Here is a 19,391-nt window from a genome sequence, read left to right as displayed (position 1 = left end):
CCTCGGATCTTAAAACGCAAGAAAGGAATGTGCACATCCAATGACATAACAGACATTCACCAACAGGTGAACCAGGCCGTCTTCACCTCGGCTAAGCCAGGCAAGCGCCTCAGTGGCCGTCCTCATAGTGTGATGGTGACATTTCGATTACTGTTCACAAGGTCGCTGCTTTTACAATCATGCTTTGAAACAACTTCCACTAGAACTACACCGAGCCTTTTGGATGGTAATCCCCCCCCCCTCCCCCCCCAGTCCTCGAACTTGAGATTCATACAACATAGGCAGATAAAGATACGTATGGAAGGGTCTTTGAGCCAATATTTTGGGAGACCAACGAAATCGTAGTGCAGATAAACATGCAGCAACAGCACTCCTTGGCACCATTTAGACTTTTATGACTAAACAAGATCACAAAAAGTTTGTTTCATATGTACTAACCGATTGCGCTCTTCCAGTTTTTACTATGCCAATCAACACAGTATATTCAGGGTCTTTTGCCTTGTTAAATAATCTGCAGTTCAGGCCATTTGCTACATGTTGTCTCTGCATTTCCTCTATCAAATACACATTTAGTACCTTTAAACTGAACACATTGCATTAACAACGAGACACAAAGGTAGTCTATTATATATCCATCTGCATGGCAACAATTTCAACTGAAACAAAAGTTACAATATTAATATATCTTTGAATGCCTCTGGCAAATGTCAAGATCCAATGACCAGTTCCTTATATGCAATGCATATTGCACAATAAATAGAGCACTTATTTCATTTCATGAAAATGCCTACACGTTCCTTTGTTTTGTTTTTAATATATATATATATATGTACTGCATGAAATCTTATCAGTTTCCGAAGCAGGCCTAGCCCTCATATGATTTATGTGTAAACACCTCTCTACTCACAGGTAAAGGTAAATAGGATGGCAAGTACATGTGACAACCTTTTACAAAGTTTTGGAATTTTGGTTTAAAAATTAAAACATCTGATTTGTGCTGAAGTCATTTAACTCACATGAGAAGGAAACTTTTTTTGTCTCTCCTTTGAACTCGGCAATAATTCAATTTGAACATTGCAAACACTTTTTTTTTCCTCTCCTCTTTACAATAGCTTTAACTGGTACAAAAGTTTTCTGTTAATAAGGGAAATAAACAGTTCAATATCGTTTGTCAAGTAGGAAACAATGTTCAAATATAATGTTATTACTTTGTTTAGCAGCCTGTTACTGTATTAATGGTGGTTAAGTGGGGTAACATCCAGCGATGAGTGACAACATGTCATAACTGTCAGGTCGTGGAGGTTTCTTATATTGTGGGTGATGCTCCCTTGGTTAAACCAATACAGTTAAATCTTTAGATTTCTTTCATTATACAGTAGAGTGTTTTCTTTTTAATTATAATTCTCTTGTTATTTTCATTACTCTGGCATGTTTTTCCTCCCTCTCTCTCTCTTTTTTTTCCTTTTTTTGTTTGCTGTCTATATCAATCCTCGTCTCCATCGTCCTGCTGCATCTCCTCTTGTTGCTGCAGCTCGCATGCCCTTTTCTCCCGCTGTTTCTCCTGGATCTTCTTCATCTCCTCGGCATATTTACAGAAAGTATTCCCAAATTTGGACCACACTTTGTAGGGCACTGTAATTGAGTTGCGGTACGTTGGCTTCACCTCGCTTACCCTCATAAACACACCGTACTTATTGGATCCGACGTCGAAGAAAAACCGTTTGTTGTCCACAGTCAACGATGACCCTTCGGGCAACTCTGCAGGTTCGTCCTCTACACCATAATCGTCAATAAGTTTAGCCAAAGCGTCACGAAACTCAATAAGTCCCTGGGCAGGCAGAGCAATCGTCTGGCCTTGCGTGAATCCCAAACCGGGCCCCCGGTTAACGGTCTGTCGAATCCTCAGAAACCGTCCCCGCTGGTTCTCTTTCAGATCCATATAGTATTTCCGATTTTCTCGGACCAAGAACTCGCTTTTGAGGGCTCGCCTGGGCTCGTCTTGTACCATCCCCGGGTTGCTCGGACCCAGCTGGGCATAATGTTCGATGAAGTCCCCCAAGTAGTCACGGAACTCAACCGCCACGGACATGGAGAGAGTGAGGCGGCTCTTGTTTCCACCGGCCCCGACTTCTGCTATCTTTAAGAAGCGGCCTTTCGCGTTCTGCTTAACGTCCAAATAGAAACGTTTGTTTTGGATGTCAACCCTCTTCGATGCCAGCTCTTGGGTCTCATGCTGGAGCCCGGAGGCCGAGCCCGCCCCTCCTGTCGCTAGGTGCATGGAACCGAAGCCTGGGCCCGTAGCTGCTCCTCCCTGCTCACTTCCACTGTCTCTGTCCGCCATGATGCTGCCTGCCTGCCTTCTCCCTCTGTCTGCTGCACAGCCACAGCGAGCCGGAGCTCTCGCGAGATCTACACAAGAGTATAAAAAATAAAACGAGAAGGGCGCTTAACGCAGAGCGATTGCCATGTGTTTTAATGCCCTTTATGCCACACCGCACGACTAATGTCATAAGCTGTCACTAACATTGAAAGCGAAACCTACGGTTGTTGGAGGAAATGCGTCTAACAGCCCACTTAAGTTTCATTTCGTCTGTACAACTCCCGAAAAGCCAGGTGCTTTTCCAACCTGGAAAGACCCAAGCTTGCCCTCAAGTTTTTATCTAAGTAAATAGCCTTCTAAAGCATCACCAATTTCACTTCACAAGTGTATCTGTTTACGTGGGATGTGCTAACGAGTTTACAAATCATCGTTTGTGCTCAAAGAGTTGAAGAATTAAATTTTTTTTTTTGATTTACAAGTCACAAGAAAATCGGTCTATACATATTATTTAACAGGACCACATTAGCAGCAATACAAATAATAGCAGGACTGATAAAACGAATAGCTTATAACGAATAATTAGTTTTCACTCTAGGCGACAGTCAATTATTACATAATTTATAATACGTCTTACCTTTTATACATTGTATTGGATTTCTAGGCTACTAAACACTGATATCAGCATTAGAATTAGAAATTATTGTACAGGAAGTTTAGTTTAAAATATATGCTATGTATAGCTAATAATACAAATAAAAAAAAAGATATATATTAATTTTTAGTTTCCGATTCCCGTTTTATTTTATGAATGAGCAGTTTTGTTCTATAACGCCAAATCATGTCAGAAAGGGAGAGAGAGCCGCCATGTTAACTGTGTGGGAATAATATGAGCAGAGGTGGGTCTCACAACATTGTTTCAGCAACTCAGCTAAGTTTCCCCACCCTAGAGGCTACTTACCTCTGCTTAGATAAAAGACGGAACAACTAGGCTAGCTTTAATACCACCAGTCATTCCTCAGTTTGAAATCTGTAAAGGTGCAATTTTTTTTACATTTTTTATGTAGCAAAACATCCAATGAGCGTGCTCGGTATGCCTACGGGACATGCAAAACAGCTGCCAACATCAAGGCTAACACACACAGAAGGCGTGAAAGTGTAGCAACCCCTCCTGTAGCTTACGTTCATGAAAGAAAGGTGCTGTTTCTAAACTCTGACTTTGTGGCGACTATTTCTAAGGTAATCTTACCCACTTATTCACGCCTTAAGATAGAATTGTGTCACCCAGGTGTCCAAGCAAGGTCTGAACGCTGTCTCAGCGGAGCGCCCTGCAGCTCGCAGGCCTGCCTCATTAGTACTCAGGCCTCCTTCTCTTCAGCTATTCAGCGGCGGCAATGTCTGCTCCGGGTCAAAGCTCTTTCTTTCATTTTATTTTTTCTTACTTGCGCAAATGTGAAATTTGATGGGCAGACCTGGGCTATGATAGTTCAGCTCATTTGCTCTGGTAATATTTTGCGCATTTCAAGTAAAGCCACTGCATGGATTGATAATGGGAAAAGATCAAGGCACGTCCATCTGGGCCTACACACATTATTACTGACTAGACCATGACGATCTACTGAGGTTCGATTAGAGCATAAAAGTAAGTAGTAATAAAGCCCCAAAATAAATAAATAATAAACCCATCTTAACTTAAATTCTGCACAAAAAACAAAATACAATAATCAATGCTGGCGATACTTTTTTTTTTTTACACGAAGGACCTTTTTTTTAAGTCTTACTTCCGATTTACCTGGAAAACGATTTTGTTTTTTTGTTTTTTTTTAAAAAACAAGAGTGCCAAGACCTTTCACTCGAGGCATCTATGAGCCTGTATAGGGTATCTGTATTTTTAATTTAGCATAAATCTTCTGCCCTTCTCCCGCCTTTTCTAATTCCTTTTTCATATTTACCTCAAACTACTTTAGATTGCCTCCAAATCATTTTTACGACCAAAGATAAACAGCGCAAATAGGTTTTAAATGTAAAAATCGCTCAAATAGTGATTCCAGAGTTTTATTCAAGCGCACTACAAAGAGTTAGTAGGCCTATTATTACAAGAAAATAAAATTTAGTATTCAGTCAGAGACTGTGAGACAGCTGTCCTAGGCCTCGTCTATATGATTACACTGCAGAAAGCCCAGAATTTAAAACATAATTGTTTCCCCCGCCGCTCATTCTTGCAGACTCGTTTATGTGTCGCTGCCGAGTCCAAATAAGGGAAAATGGTAAGATATTTAACTGTGGGTATCCTTTAGGCACTATTCGTTCTTCACTTCACAAACAAGACCGAGCATTGAACCTCAAACTTTTATTTAGAATAGAAAATATCAACTGCATTGATGGAAACGTTGAGATACGTGATTAATTTACCTCTCAAAGTTGACCTCTCTTCTCTACCTTTCCACAACTGTTAGGCCTGACTGAAGCCAGTCATACAAACAAACCCAACGTAGAAACTTAAAAATAAAGTAAAATAAAATAAAAATAAACATGTATGCATCTTGACTTATAGATACTACTTGATTTCTCTGGCGTTAAATATTAAAGCAGTAATTTGAAATGTTTTACATTTAAAATGCTGTGTGTATTCTGTATGTTTATAGTAATCATTTCAAATGCTTATTGTTTAAAAAAGAAAATTCCGGGCTGTGAAAAAAATATTGGGTAATTTAAAAAGTTACAAATATTAAAAATTATAATTTATTTAAACAAATAATGAATAATAAAATGTGAAGCAGGAGGACGCTGAAATATCCGGAAGATGCTAAGAGAGAAGTCGCGTTCAAGAAAATTATTCCCTCTAAAATTCCATGAAAAAGAATTTAGGTCGCTCTTCTACTCTGTCCATCAATAGTGTAAATCAGAGCTGCAGGTGAGGAGACAGAAGCATGTGGGCCTTAAGAGGAAACAATACTCTTGACTAATTCTCTCCTTCTTTTAAACGTTCTCTTAATCTTTACCCACCTTTTATATTTTTTATACACATAAACATTCAAATATGACCTATTCTGCGCCTCAAGGGGTGATTCATTCCCCAGTAATTCCCACTTTGATTAAAAAATAAATGAATAAATTGTGATTAAAAACCTATACTGCGCGAGGATTAAACCAATGACAATTTTGTAACGTGTATGACTGTGATGTTCAGCGTGAGGTTGGCCTGTTGGTTTTCTATGCAAAAAAAAATCAACTAAGTTTGTCCGCACCTGCTCGCAGTGAACCTCTCTCATTATTTCATTGCCACTTCCCAGGAAACTCTGAGTACAAGCTTGTATTCTTTTCATTAAGTATTTCTGCTGAAGAGAAGTCAACTCTATGCTGTTTTTTTTTTTTTTTAAATGATGTGCCCTTTCTTTTTATTGTTAGTTTTTCTAAATAGATGAGTCCAATAAACACCGCTGTGGATGCACGCGAAATGGGTAAGTCATTCCTATTGCACTGAATGAAGGAACAGCACTGCAAACTTACAGGCCTCGTTTGTGAATAATGTGTCGGATTTAAAATGGCCTTACCTCTCTGGGCCTCAGATTGCAATGGAACCACTCATTTAGAATTTCATCAGACTTTCTAATCAAAGCGTTTACTGTGACAAGCTCATCTTTGTCTGAACAAAGTTACACCTAAAACACTATATACGCCTCTATATACGCAGATTTATGAAGACCCACTAGACAGATGAATAACTTATCAGTTAAGCAATAAATTCATCACCAGTCGGTACTTGGCCTATTTTCTTTCTGACAATTTTAAATTATGGACGTGGATCATACATGCAGGTCTTTTTCGGATCCCGAGATCGCATCCAACGCAGTTTTCAGCCTCAGAAAGTGTTGTCGCAGTTGGTAAAAGACAGCCGCTGTGATCACCTCCCAAAGTTTCTCCCTACATCCCAGCATAGGTGGCATCGCTCCAAATGCAGCTCCATTTTTTTTTTCATTTTTCGTTTTTTGTATCAGATCAGACAGATCGGTCGTACAGTGAAGTATTCATGCTTCTGTAAACTCTCCTAAGCAATGTCATATGCTTGGCTGCAAGTCAGGACACTTACAGCACAGCAACAATGCGAATGACTTGTAAATAAAGCGTCATTCCACCGAGCGAGACTCCATAACCTACCTTTACCCCGCTCAGTCTGCAGGCGCAGCGCCTTAAAACCTCGACGGCCTGCCGCAGATGGCGAGACGAGGCAAAAGACACATGTGAATGCGCTCGGACTCCTGCGTGACAGCGACACGGACTGCTCCTGCTTGCTTCACAAGATGGACAAGAAACGGAGAGTCGTGGCACGAAGAGCGACACGCACAATTCAACGCCGCCGCACGTTGCATGATGTCAACACGCAAATGTTGGAAACTCGGTTCAAGGGCGCCACTTCTCGGCGACACTGGGGAATTACAGTATTGTCTTTTTGACTGTGACAGGTATAGGGCAACATTTCTGGGAACTGTAATGCAGGGTAGCGTCTAAAGAAGTGAAATCCGAGCGTAGTTTTTGCGTTAATGTTGTGAACTTGTGTGTCCCACTTTGCCAGTGGCAAAATGAATGAATGAATGATCTCCAAAAGTTGATTCTGTTCATCTGGACGCAGCGTTTTCAGTGGGAGAAACGTTTAATCACTCTAATTATTGGTTTTCCTATCAAAAATATATTCAAAAACATATGACCCCTGTACAAAGTCATATGTCCTGGCTCTTTGAGCAGCCACTGAAAAACTAAAGTGACTATTTATAGTAATTCCCAGCCAAGAATTGATAAAGTAGCTCTGATCTTAAAGGGGAAATCTATTACCTATTATGTGATTGCTCCTTAAATGCTTGTTCCACCAATTCCTACATCATCGCATCTATCCCGCACTGGTCTGCAGAGTGCTGTTTAAAAATCGCATTTTCAATTATAGGTGCTGACAGGAGGACTTTAGTCCACACAGTAATGTCTTGTCAGTGTTTGACATTAACACTCTATAGGCCTAATTCAAATTTCAGCACCACGGAGAGCAGCCAGGTCTGTTTCAAGCTGGCAGGTGGTGCACTTAAATGAAAACGCAAGTAACTCCATTGTGTTATTATAAGTTACAGTATGGTTTTGAGAGTCTTTGGCTTCCTGGTTTTAGATTGATTTATTATAGAATTTATACCCTGATAAATTATAACTTTTTAAAGGTTATTTCACTTAATCTTGTGCACCTTTCATTTGAGCCAAATTCAAATCTAGCACCCTGCTGTGTCGCTTGTTTGATGAACATCAGCAGTTGTGTAGGGTATGTTACTGTCTCCCAACTACTCTCTGGTCAGCAGATGTCGCTCTTTGTGATGCAGTTACTTTAACATCATTCAGGCTAAAACCAAACCATTGTAAATTTCAACTTTAGTTATATTTGGTATGACGATAATCAGTATTCCTATGTTAATTTGTGTAGTTATGTAACGTGACGTTTGTCAAAGTGCTCTGTCAGAACTACCCTGAATGAACACGTTTAAATATATATTTTAAAAAAAAACACTTTAACAATTTTCCTTCTTGTAGAGTAAAATAGTTCATCTGCGGTTTGGACCCCGGTGTTGCAGCTCTATAGATTTAATGCGGTCTTCTTTCAACAGCGTTTTTCTTCTTCTTCTTCTTCTTCTTCTTTTTCTTTCTTTTTCTTCTTCTTCTTTTTTTAGAGGCAGAGCAGTGAATGTGACCTGAATGCAGGGCATGACTTAATGGGATGAGACGCAAAACTCATTCAAAACAGTCTCTTGAAGACTCCGAAATGCTTTCGCAGCCTTAGTCATCGCAGCCATATGATTTCTCTGGGCTCAGCGGGTTTCCGTGTGAACCTGTTTCGGTTTTTGGAGCGATGCCTTGGCTACAGTGAAATGCGATTTTGAGGAGGGACAGTCATGGATTTTGGATTTCGTTTGTTTCGTTATAACGTGAGGTCGCCACCGATAAAAGACCATGGAGTGATCGGCATACAGTAGCGGGGTTTGGGGAGTGAGGAGAACGACCCTTCGGTGCGTCGGTTGCCCGTGTCAGAGCTCCAGTTCTGCGTTTTTTTCTGTTGAGGGAGCCTCTTGGCAATCGGCATTATTTTCTGTCCGTCTGTGGCTCGTAGGGGAGGCGGAGAGAGAGCCGCGGTGGAAGGCGGCGTATTAGCGCTATAGCTGCCGAGCAGAAATAATTGTTTTATTTTAATTTAATTTTTTTTTAAAATTTTTCTTTTCTTTTCTTTTCTTTCTTCTTTTTTGAAGGGGTGGGGGGAATGAAACGTGGCTTTTGTTTTGCGAGCGGACTACCAAACTTGTGGTTCACTGCAGCATTTTGCGTCTTTTCTCTCCGCTGCAGATGATACAGAAAACCATCATAGCGGTACCCCACCACTGCAATTTTTGGGCAAAGATAAGAGTGGCGTCGTCTTGCAGTTAAGGCTACTATGGCAGCATAGGAAGCATCTTCTGGAGAGAGTGAAACCGCCGATTCCTTGCTTAGCATGTCTACGATGCCTTATTATTAGTAGAAATCAGTGACTGGATTTGAAACCCAGCGTCACCCCGCGGTTCCAGAGCTACTGTTTACCCACTGAAAATCACCCGAAAAAGCAGCGGATCCCGATGGCATGGACACTTATGCAAGGTCTGCCGCGCTGTCGTGCTACTGGAGCCTACTTGCTGTCTCTTCATTCAACCCAGCTCCATCGCCATCGCCCCGCAGCCGAGAGAGCCCTGCCGCAACGCGACCAGCGACCACCGAGCCAAAGCAGGCGGCATGAGGCTTGATTCAGTACATTTATCCATGCTGGTCATCGGGGTCTCATTCGCCTGCTACTCCCCGAGTTTGAATTCCCTGCAGGACCAGGCTTACAAATCCGCCGTGGTGATCGAGGGCAAGGTGCAGTCTACGCCTGTGAACGTCTCTGCGGAGCCGTACCGTGTGAATGTCAAAGTGCTGGATGTTTGGCCCCTAAACAGCGGGGGTCTGGAGCGAGAACAGCTCGTCACCGTGGGGGAATTTGGATCTGAGGCTCCGTGCACCAAAGTGAAGAAAAACCACAAGTACATTTTTTTCATGGACCCCACTGACGAGCCCTTGGTTTTTAAGGCATCGTTCGCGCCTCTTGACACCAGTGGAAAGAACCTAAAAAAGGATGTTGGAAGGATCTTGTGTGAGGACTGCGGTAAGTCAATGTAGCCCTAATGTGGAATACCGGTGAAGTCCAACCCGGAAGAATCAACGTTGTATTAACAGCCCCGGGCTTGGGGCTTTTGGTAACAGGCACTCTGGTGAATTGTGGTTATTGTGGCCACAGCATGGCTTGGAGTCACTGGGTACCAAATAGGTGCCTAAGGGGCGTCTATGCAGCAATTTTCGACAACTCTCGCAGGCTCCCATAGCCCACATGATCAATCAAACTCTCTTTCTCTCTCCCATTCTCCCTGAACTGCAATAGACAAGCGCCTCGCACTGTTGCTAGTGAGGAATTGCAGTTTATGTGTACTTTACTATCTGCAGCCAGGAAAGCTGCTTTATTCTTTGACATTTCAGACACATTGCAGTGCACGTTTTACTTGTCGTTAGTCATACAATCATTGCAGTTTTCCAAATATCCTCGTGGCTTCTTTTATGAAACGTCAAACGCTTACATTTAAAGGAGCGAGCACAATTTCAGGACCAGGGACAGCGGCCTGTATCACCGGTATCACGTGTTGAAAATCACGCTGCCCTAGGCAAATTGGCTCCTAGGCTATATTTAGGCTACCGCCCTGCTTTAATGCTTTAATGCCGCACTTTGTCGTAGCAGCAGCAGAGCAGACAGACCTGCTCACATGCTAAGGGCTAGCAGTGTGCTGTAGCTGAATCCTGAAACGTGATGCTGTGATTGAAAATGTCGAATTAACAACTTTCCCACGTCACACTCAAGCATTTTCCTTTTCTTGTTAGTAGTTTAAGAAATAACTTTGGTCTGTAGATGTTGTCCTTAGAGAGTAACTTGAAAACAATATCCAGGGCATTATGTTTGCAGTGAGGCATCATGACCCTGTTAATCGCCATTGAGAGAATCAGGTTTATTGACAGCAGATATTTCAAAGGAAAATAACTTTGCTCTTTTCTTCTTTTGTTAGATTATTTTCTTGAGGATGTGGAAATTACGGAGTACAAAAAATAAAGGAAACTGCGGTGCAACAGGCTGCACTCAAATCCTGAATTATTGTACATATGTAGATGGACACAGATTTTTGCTTTTTCACTTGATTTGCATAAGCAATGTTGTTTTCAATGCCCTTTACTAGGCTAAAATGAGCCCCTACTACTTTAATTAGAAAGTAGTGCAAGTGTCTGTAACGTGAACTTAAAGGCCACATAGTTCCTTCATTGTGTCTAGGCTATGGTGTTTGCTACTCAGCTGTAAAATCTTACTTGCCTGTCTTCCACACTTCTTCCACAATGTTTAGGACACACATTTGCACTTCCATTGAAGCACTGCGGCCTAAAATGTGATGCGTGTCCTGTACTGCTGCTGTCTTAAATCCACTTAGTCTGTACTCACGAGACACAAATTCTCCCCTCTCCTCTTGATTGTGCCACTCTCACTGTGGCTTTTAAACTCATCATCTTGTTAGAGAGGTAACAGAAAATGGACCCTATTCCCTTTTGGATTCCCTGAACAGCCCAAACAGCCCTTGTCAGTTTTTCTGGCACTTATCAAAGCTTGTCAGTGATGTGATCAAACTGGCACAGCCACCTATTGTGTCACTTTGAGTTACCACACCCAGTTCCCGGGCCTTTTATTTACTTCAAAGAACCCATCAAAGTATGTGGTTATACATGGATATTAAGATCTCCCCAGAGTTTCTTTTCTGACCCCCCTCTCCTCCCCATTTATGGCTTGTCATGCAAACAGTAACAATATCCTCGTGATACTTTCAGTTCCTTTCTTTGTTCAGCACTAACCAAAGATCACCAACTTTATGGTGACTGTTTTTGGCATTTAACTATCTCTTAATGTTTGCTCATATTTTTTTGGCTTAACAAATCTTGTTTAGGCCCAGAGACTGATTCCAGGTCTTCTTAGGACCTCCCCAAAACTTGCCTTTAATCCCTTTTTGGCACCGTACAGATGCTGTCTAGTGTGTTAAACATATATACTGTGCAACTCTCAAAATTATGCGGTTGTGTGACTTCCACTTCCTATGAGCTGCCTTAAACTCAGGCTACCTACAGCAGTTAACACAGGTGTTAAAGTGAGCTGGAGCACCTTTAGTAAAAGAGTAAATCTGATAGGCAGAATAATACATATTACTATTGAGTATGTTTTTTTTTCTACCTGTACTTGCTTATAGCCAAAAGGATGGAGTAATAAGAAAATAATGGCATGAAATCCCACAACCTCATTGTGGGATTTCGTGTCACATCCCCTTGTCCGTCTCATCCCTACTGAGTGTTAATGGTGCAGATGTAAATGAAGCTGCTGTGGTGGAAATTTAGCATCTAGCTCACTCCTCTTCAAAAGAGGAGTTAGCATAAATGTTGTTTATACTTTTGCTCATAAACATTGTTTTTTGGTGGGCAGTAATTTTAAATGTATAGAATCTTGTTTTTGCCACTGAAAAAAATGCTTCCTTCAATTCATCCATTCTCTTCTGCTTATCCAATTTTAGGGTTGCCAGCGACAGCTGTTGTAGGGCGAGAGGCAGGGTACACACTGGACAGATCACCAGTCTATTACAGGGCCAACCCATTGACACAGACAACCATTCACACTCACATTCAGACCTATGGGCAATTTAGAAATGCCAATTAACGTAACCCCACTAACATGTCTTTGGACTGTGGGAGGAAGCCAGAGGAATGGGAGAGTACCCACGCAAACATAAGGAGAACATGGAAACTCCATGCAGAAAGTCTTGCTGTGAGGTAACAACGCTAACCACTGTACCACCAAATAAAAATAACAATACTAAAATAAAACCAAACCAAAAAAGGCAAATTTCTTTGCCATCGATAAATCAGAACTTCAGGTTATTACCTTAAAATTTAAAGTTATTATATCTCAAGAAACCCCAAATTCGGAGATATTTAACTTGAAGTTTTGGATTAATGGATGTCATTTTTTTTCAGTGGCAAAACAAGCTTCTGTACGTTTTGAAATGATTTCCCACTTAAAAATAAGTGGAAACAAGCTTAATAAATTCAACAAATATGATCACACACAAGCTGTTTATATGCAGTTTATATTGCAGTGTGTCATGCTAGCTAAATATACATGTGCTGCCTATTTACAATAGAGAAATGTGTTAGGCAAATGAGGAATATGAAACATAATTTTAGTTAAAGTTAACCGGTTATTTGCTGAGCAGATATTTGGAACTGGAAATTTAAAGTTTACTTGTAATGCCTTAACTTTGGAGATTTTAATCAGACATGCATGACATGCTGTAGTTGTGTTTTTTCATATTGTGAAACATCTTGCAAAGGAAATGAAAGCATCATAATTTTGTGGTACTGTATTCAAAGTTTGCAATGAAATACTAGGTACTTCAGTACAGTTTGATACAGGCTGGTTAGCTGGCAGTACTGTGGTGAATGTACAGTCATGTGCTATGTTGGACAGGTGCAGAGCAGATTGTGGTATTTATGGTCAATGTAAGTTTACATCAAGGGTAGCAGATCTTAATGCAAAAGTAAGCTGATGATGCCGATAAGCTTCACTCAGTGGAATTTACCTTTTATCTTAACTTTATATCATCTCGTGGTTTCAGATCAGGGACGATAGCTCATACAACATCTGCGTCTATCTTGTTGAAAGTTAAGTGGCAAAAATCCACAAAGAGCAGGGACTCGCAGCAGCAACAGACCACAGCCTATACACAAAGGAAATTTTTTACTGGATCTCACAATGCAAAATATAATTGCTTATTTCAAAGTGGTTCTTATGCCCACGTTGCACTGCTACACCCGTTTCCTCACCTGCAAAATCCCACTGTAACTCCCTGTTAACACCTGCACTTTGGCTGCAGGACTCAGTCAGCTGGGTGCTCTGGGTTTCTGTCAGAGCAGAGATGAAATAAGCAACAATTACACTTCTTATGCTACAGGTTACAGAAAGCATGCACAAACACAGGTTCATGTTAGCTATGAAAATGCTGCACTCACACTGGTTGTCCATGTCTGGCTGAATCAGTAGCATTATCTGTGACATTACTGTGTATAAAAAAAGTTATACAGTAAGCTAGCAGACATATAAACATCTCACTCAAGTATACATTTCAGTATCATTGCATGACAGCCAGTATTTCCTTGGAGTTTAGTGCTGCTCTGCAACAGGTCACTGTTGATGCTATCACTTTTAAAAAGGAAGTTAGCTTATTATACAAAGCAGGCACAAGCATGTCAAATATACTGGTATTCCAGAATAAGGAAATCTACACAGTGGACCATAGTCAGTATTAGTGCATCATAAGGCCCAGTGACCTACTCCTCAGCACACAATTTGTGTTTACATCTCTCTTTAAGCTTGTTGAACATATGTCAGTTGACTTGGCGCACAAGTACTGAAGTAGGAGGCAGACTGCTCTGTACACACACACACACACACACACACACACACACACACACACACACACACACACACACACACACATTGTCATCCATTTGTCTATTCAGAACCTTTTTCAGAGATCACATCTCAGGATTGTTTCATTATTTTATGTATTTATTTATTTATTTTAGCCTAAATCAAAAGTGTGCAGACTGAAACAAATGTGGTAGGTGCCCCCCCCCCCCCCCCCCCAGCTTTTTGTCTATCCACAGACTCATTGAGGAGACCTACATAGCTGTATTTTGTGTGTGCATGTGTGTGGGTGTATTCAGGCTGGTGGGAGCACTGTATGAGTAAAATGAAGTACAAATCAGTGCAATGTCTATGACAAAAAGCTCTCATTTTAAAAGCTGTACATTGTACTGCAAAATGCATCAGACATGCAAATCACTGTCACTTGTGTGTATTTTTAAAGTGCTCATTCTGGCCATTTAGTTTTTTTGAGCTTGATCAATGTAAACCTGTTGCAGTGAATGCACACTCTGTTACTAATCTGTCACTGCAAAGTCCAACTGTATGCAGGTCACAGCTGCTGCATTGAGGTGGTAGACAGGCAGAATTTTGCCTGCAAGCTATATCTTTCTGTGAATTGGAAGAGGTCCTTAGAAGAGCCAGACATAGAACAAGAATGACAGCTGCTGATGGCTACTGGGCTCTGCTTCTACCCCACAATTTAGTCTTGTGGCAGCATTAATCAGCATGCATCTACAGGTTGGTCATTACACCCCAATGACACTCTCAGGGGCCATTTAGCAAACAGTTGTGACAAAGGTGCTCATTTACTGTATTTCACCAGCAAAAATTATTGCCATGCAAAGGATGTGTGCTTGTTTAGGTGATGACTGAAGCGTTTTTCGATGGTCAGTGTTGTGGCCTTCCAACTGAACGTGACTGAGATTACACTTTATATTATGCGATTGTGTGAGGATTGTTTTCTATGTTCACATGGTGGTCATTTATGAAGAATTTCTGCCCCATTCAATCTCATCTTGGCTATTTTACAGTGACAAGATTGCTTGATGTATAGTCACAAGATCTGTGGAAAAAAAGGCATGACCATTTTCAGTAATTGGGTGCCCATTTTCTTGTCCATTAGGTACTTTCTCACAATCACTCAGACTTGTGCTCCACGTTTCTAGAGACAGATTTTTAAAAGCTATTATTGTGACAGGGTAAGCATTTAGGATATCTATCTTTTGCGTCTCCATAAGTCACACTGCCCCAGTAACAGAGCAGCTGTCATGGCACAGTTGAGGTTTTCTGATTTGGGTCATGGTTGTACCTGTTTGTACAGCAGAGGTATTGCAAGTGAGCAAGCGGTGTGCTTCGAGCCTTTCCTCTACACTCCTAAAATTTCAAATCAGATTCTTCCCAGCTCGTGTGTTGTAATTGTTGCTCTTCTGCGTTACGTAATGAGCTCTATAGAGCCATGATATGAAAAAAAAAGAAAGAACAGTCATAGCAGAAATAAGAGTTAGAAAAAGATGATGATTTAGAGCAGAATTCATTCCTTTTTTGGAGGTGAGGCACATATTTGGTTATTACTGTTACTGAGTAAGCCAGTACTTTAACTACAGTGTTAGTTGATCCATTCATTGTTTAAAACAGTGTGAAGCTCTTAACGCTGATGCATGTTTGTGAAAGTTACACAATTATCTCACCAATGAGGAATGTCAATTTCCTTTCTGCTCTACTTGTGGCATTCACCAGATATGCAATGTCATTTGAAATACTCAAAATCACAGTGAATGAAGATGGAACATATTAACTTTAGTTACTACCACCTGATAACTTTCTGTTATTATGTAAATGTACTGCGTTACTCCTTGCCTTCCATGATTTAGAACATTAATACGCTTACTGTACAATACTGTGCAGAAGTCTTGAGCCACTTATCATTGCTTTATACTTTGCTGGGAAAATGGGAAATGTGTGCCGGGATTTTCTGAAATATGTGCAAACACGCATGGAAATACAGTATATAAAGCAAAAACAGAGTATGTACATTTATAAGGTTCTTGAAAGTCAATATTTGGTATGGCCACCTTTATTCTTCAACACAGCATGAGCTCTCTTAGGCAAACTTTCTTGTACTCTCTTTAAGGATTATTCAGGATTAGTTCTCCAGGCTTCTTTAAGGATATTCAGAGTTTTTCTTTGGATGCTGTTTGCTTCTTGTTCTGCTCTCTCAAGATGATCCCGCACTTATTCAATAATGTTGAGCTTCTGGTTCGAAGGAGGCCAATCAATGACTGATAGTGTTCTTCTGTGTGGTTTTCTATGCAGGTATGCTTTTAATGCACTGACAGTGTGTTTGGAGTGTTTGACATGCTAAAATTGAAGCTATTGCCAATTAGATGCTTTCCGTATTGCATATTTCCATATTGCGTGATGGATCTGCTGATACTTTTCTGTTTTTTGCCAAGCTCTCCAACACCACAGGCTGAAGCACAGTCCCAAACCAAACAGGGCCTCCACCACAGTGTTTTACAGCTGTAGACACTCACTGTTGTACCTCTCTCCAGTCTTCCTCTGTACACGTTGATGAATTTTTGGGCAAGTTCTTGTGTAATTTGGCATACCTTAGTCTTTTCTCCTTGTTTTCCCATCCTTAAGAATAGCTTCTTGACAACGCCCCTCCGCTGAGACCAATGATGAGACTCCAGTAAAGAGTATTGAAATATGCTGAAAGGTTAGTTTGTAGACCTGCCACTTTTTATTGTCCTCGACTTGTCCAGGTTCCTCAAATTTTTTTAAGGACACACTGCATACCATACCAAGTTTTCAACTAATAGATCTTTGAAAATTACCTTGTTAGTGGAAAAATACTAGCTTGCGTTTGTATAAGTATACCAACTGGAGCATTTTTCACAGATTTACGTAAAGAAATGAAAATGTTTTTTTGCAACAGGATGGTAGTAACGAAGTGCAATGCAAAGGTGCAATTTAAAGTTGGTTTTTTGCTAAGCCGTCTGTTATGTGCAGGTCTACAGGTCAGTGTTAAGTGGCTTAACAAACAATAAACATTCCTCTGAAAATGGTCAGGTACAAGGACTGGACTGAAAATGAGTGAAAAAGCAGCCAATGTCCAAAGAAAAACTATTCTTCAAGGACACATAAAAGTGGTGGCTTAAGATTCTTGCACACTAACATATATATAACATATATATATATATATGTGTGTGTGTGTATATGTATATTTATATGACTACAGTAAACATAAATATATGACAATTTTGGTATATGAAAGATACAAAACGGGCCAAAATTATCTATCAGCTGCAAACACAATATTTGATTTCCAAATTATATTCATATCAGTAATTTAAGATGGGCACCGATTGGTAGCAGGTATTTGAGAAATAAGATTCAGGTTTTCAGCTTGCTTAATGGTTCTTGCTGGTTAGACAACAAATGTTAGAGAATGTCATGTACCTAACGGATTTCAAACAGTATTAAGGTTATTAAGGTTAAGCACCGTTTGTGATGCAAGGAAAGCTCTGAACAAAGCACAAAATGGAGTTATCACTTCCTAATTCTTCCCGATCCACAAAATGCTGACAGGTTACTTATGTGCAGTTTAACATATCCAGCGTCAGAGATACTTGCTATAGTTTAAATGTCTGTTAACATAAGCTTTAGATTTCACACACACACTAAAGCAATGCTTTGGACGATTATAAATTTCCATGTAATACAGAATTATGTCTGGGCTCATGGAGAATAATGGGCTTACTCTAAGTTCAGCTGGATAAGAACTATGAAAACAAGTCTGCAATGCCATGCAGTTTAAAACTTTCAATTTTATATCTGGTTTATTATTTGCTTCCATAAGTTCAAACTGCTTAAGTGAGAGTTTAAAAGTATTTCGTAAGATCACAAGACTGGGGAAATAACAGCCTGCACAATGCCATTGGTAGATATGATAGTAGACAAACATGATAGACTGCCTGCTTGTTCAGTTTCTCGCTTAAACATGATTAAGCAAAATATGCATGTGATATCATTGGCAAAAATGTGGATTTAAAAAAAAATTGTAGTAATTTAATAGCTGTGTCTGCTTTTATTTGTATTCATAATTTTATGGAAAAGGTTTTTTGTTATTAGATCAATACTGCATGCACCTTCTGCTGCAGGTAAACTGCACCTTTTCACCAGCTTTTATCAAACATTGTCTCTGACAAACAGGTCGATATTTTCTGTGTATAATTAGATAAACAGTCATGTTTTATCCAGAGCATTTACCTTAACTGTAAAGCCACAGATCTTTGTGTCATGGCTGTTATACTGCAACACTGCAGCTTGCAAACAGCTGGCTGAAATCTACCATCAGACAGAGAAGCAGATTTGGATTGGTTAGTGGTGTGAATGCAGATTAGTCTTACAGTTGGAACCTAATCTCGCAAACAATAATCTCCATTAATCTCCAGCCTGCTTGAATTCACAAACTGGGATGAAGGCTGCGTTTGAAATGGCAAAACTATTTAGAGCAGAACACGAGGATAGTCTGTCTAACCCTGTCACAGAAAGGCTTTCCACCTGTGTTTTATATACTTAACAGTCAGAAATATCCAGTGTCAGTTCTGTTACAGTTTTATTATATTTTAAAACTGTGCTAATGAATTGGTACAAAAAAGTTTACTGGTCCTTCTAAAGCAACAGGGACAAAAAAGAGGATATGGTTAGAAGTTGCAGGAAAATGTGGACCAGCACATTAAATCAGCTCTCACTCAACCCATCTCTATCACACAAGGATCTTGCATAACCCCAAACCCTATCGCCCCAATTTTGCCCGCTGGCTGCTGCCAGGAAGATCCGAAGGAAGACAAAAAGATAAAAATAATATTTAAAAAACAAATAATAATAAAAACGCTATCAGAATATAAAAGGAGAATAAAAAGGGCAACCTTGCCTCCACATAACCCAGATTTGTGTGTTCTGATAAAATGATCCAGGTTCAGTCTAAATACTTAATTTATTCTTCAACTTTATTAGATCTCATGGCATACCTCAGAGGAAAACATCCACGTCCATGTTATCAGCTATTCAGTTAACCTGGAAGACACCATTATTTTTTATAAACCTCCCTGTAAAACACTAGCACTGGATTTAATGTACAGTGTCAGCACCAAAGGACATTTTAAAGGATGGTTGAACCTTTAATTATACTTTATCAGTGAGGCATTGTAACATGGCATGGAAGCCTCCTGCACCTGATGCGTTGCTTTTTGATACGAAGAACCTTCCACTAATATGCCCCATTTCCTTCTCTTTACCTGTTTTACGGTACAGCAGAATCTCATGGGCCTTGATGTCTCAGACACTACAGTGTAGTGCTGGACTGTGACTATGTAGTGGACCGAGCTGGGCTTTTAGATTAGCTTACAGGCCTTCAACCACTGCCAACATTTATAGAAGTCAAATCTATTTATTCTTAAAAACGACAAGGGATAA

At 40.2% G+C, this 19,391-nt stretch overlaps 2 protein-coding genes across 4 annotated transcripts in view; one reads left to right on the top strand and one right to left on the bottom strand.

Annotated features, from left to right (window-relative positions):
• Positions 1-816: 816 nt before the first annotated feature.
• On the bottom strand, positions 817-6,676 carry puraa (purine-rich element binding protein Aa). 2 transcript variants are annotated; one of them, XM_005941400.2, is made up of 2 exons: positions 6,476-6,676; positions 817-2,409 (listed from the first exon to the last, which is right to left on the bottom strand). In XM_005941400.2, the coding sequence occupies exon 2, from the start codon at positions 2,339-2,341 to the stop codon at positions 1,484-1,486; it is 858 nt and encodes a 285-aa protein (XP_005941462.1). In that variant the 5' UTR covers positions 2,342-2,409; positions 6,476-6,676; the 3' UTR covers positions 817-1,483. The 2 variants fall into 2 exon arrangements, with proteins under 2 accessions (XP_005941462.1, NP_001274336.1); NM_001287407.1 differs by lacking the exon at positions 6,476-6,676 and having other exon boundaries at positions 1,463-2,341.
• A 2,202-nt stretch (positions 6,677-8,878) lies between these two features.
• Positions 8,879-19,391, top strand: part of nrg2a (neuregulin 2a) — a 74,345-nt gene continuing 63,832 nt past the window's right edge. For both annotated transcript variants that reach the window (XM_042228333.1, XM_042228334.1), the window contains exon 1: positions 8,879-9,515. In XM_042228333.1, coding sequence (XP_042084267.1) covers positions 9,107-9,515 — 409 coding nt within the window. In that variant the 5' untranslated portion in view covers positions 8,879-9,106. The remainder of the gene's footprint in view (positions 9,516-19,391) is intronic.

Source organism: Haplochromis burtoni, unplaced genomic scaffold (genome assembly GCF_018398535.1).
Source record: "Haplochromis burtoni strain Fernald_Lab_line unplaced genomic scaffold, NCSU_Asbu1 Contig_318, whole genome shotgun sequence".
Lineage (NCBI taxonomy): Eukaryota > Metazoa > Chordata > Actinopteri > Cichliformes > Cichlidae > Haplochromis > Haplochromis burtoni.
Note: the sequence above shows the minus strand (reverse complement) of the source record. Positions and strands in the feature narration are given on the sequence as shown.

Bases quoted from the DNA above. Each gene is read 5' to 3' on its own strand.
- puraa (XM_005941400.2), bottom strand. From the start codon at position 2,341: ATGGCGGACAGAGACAGTGGAAGTGAGCAGGGAGGAGCAGCTACGGGC.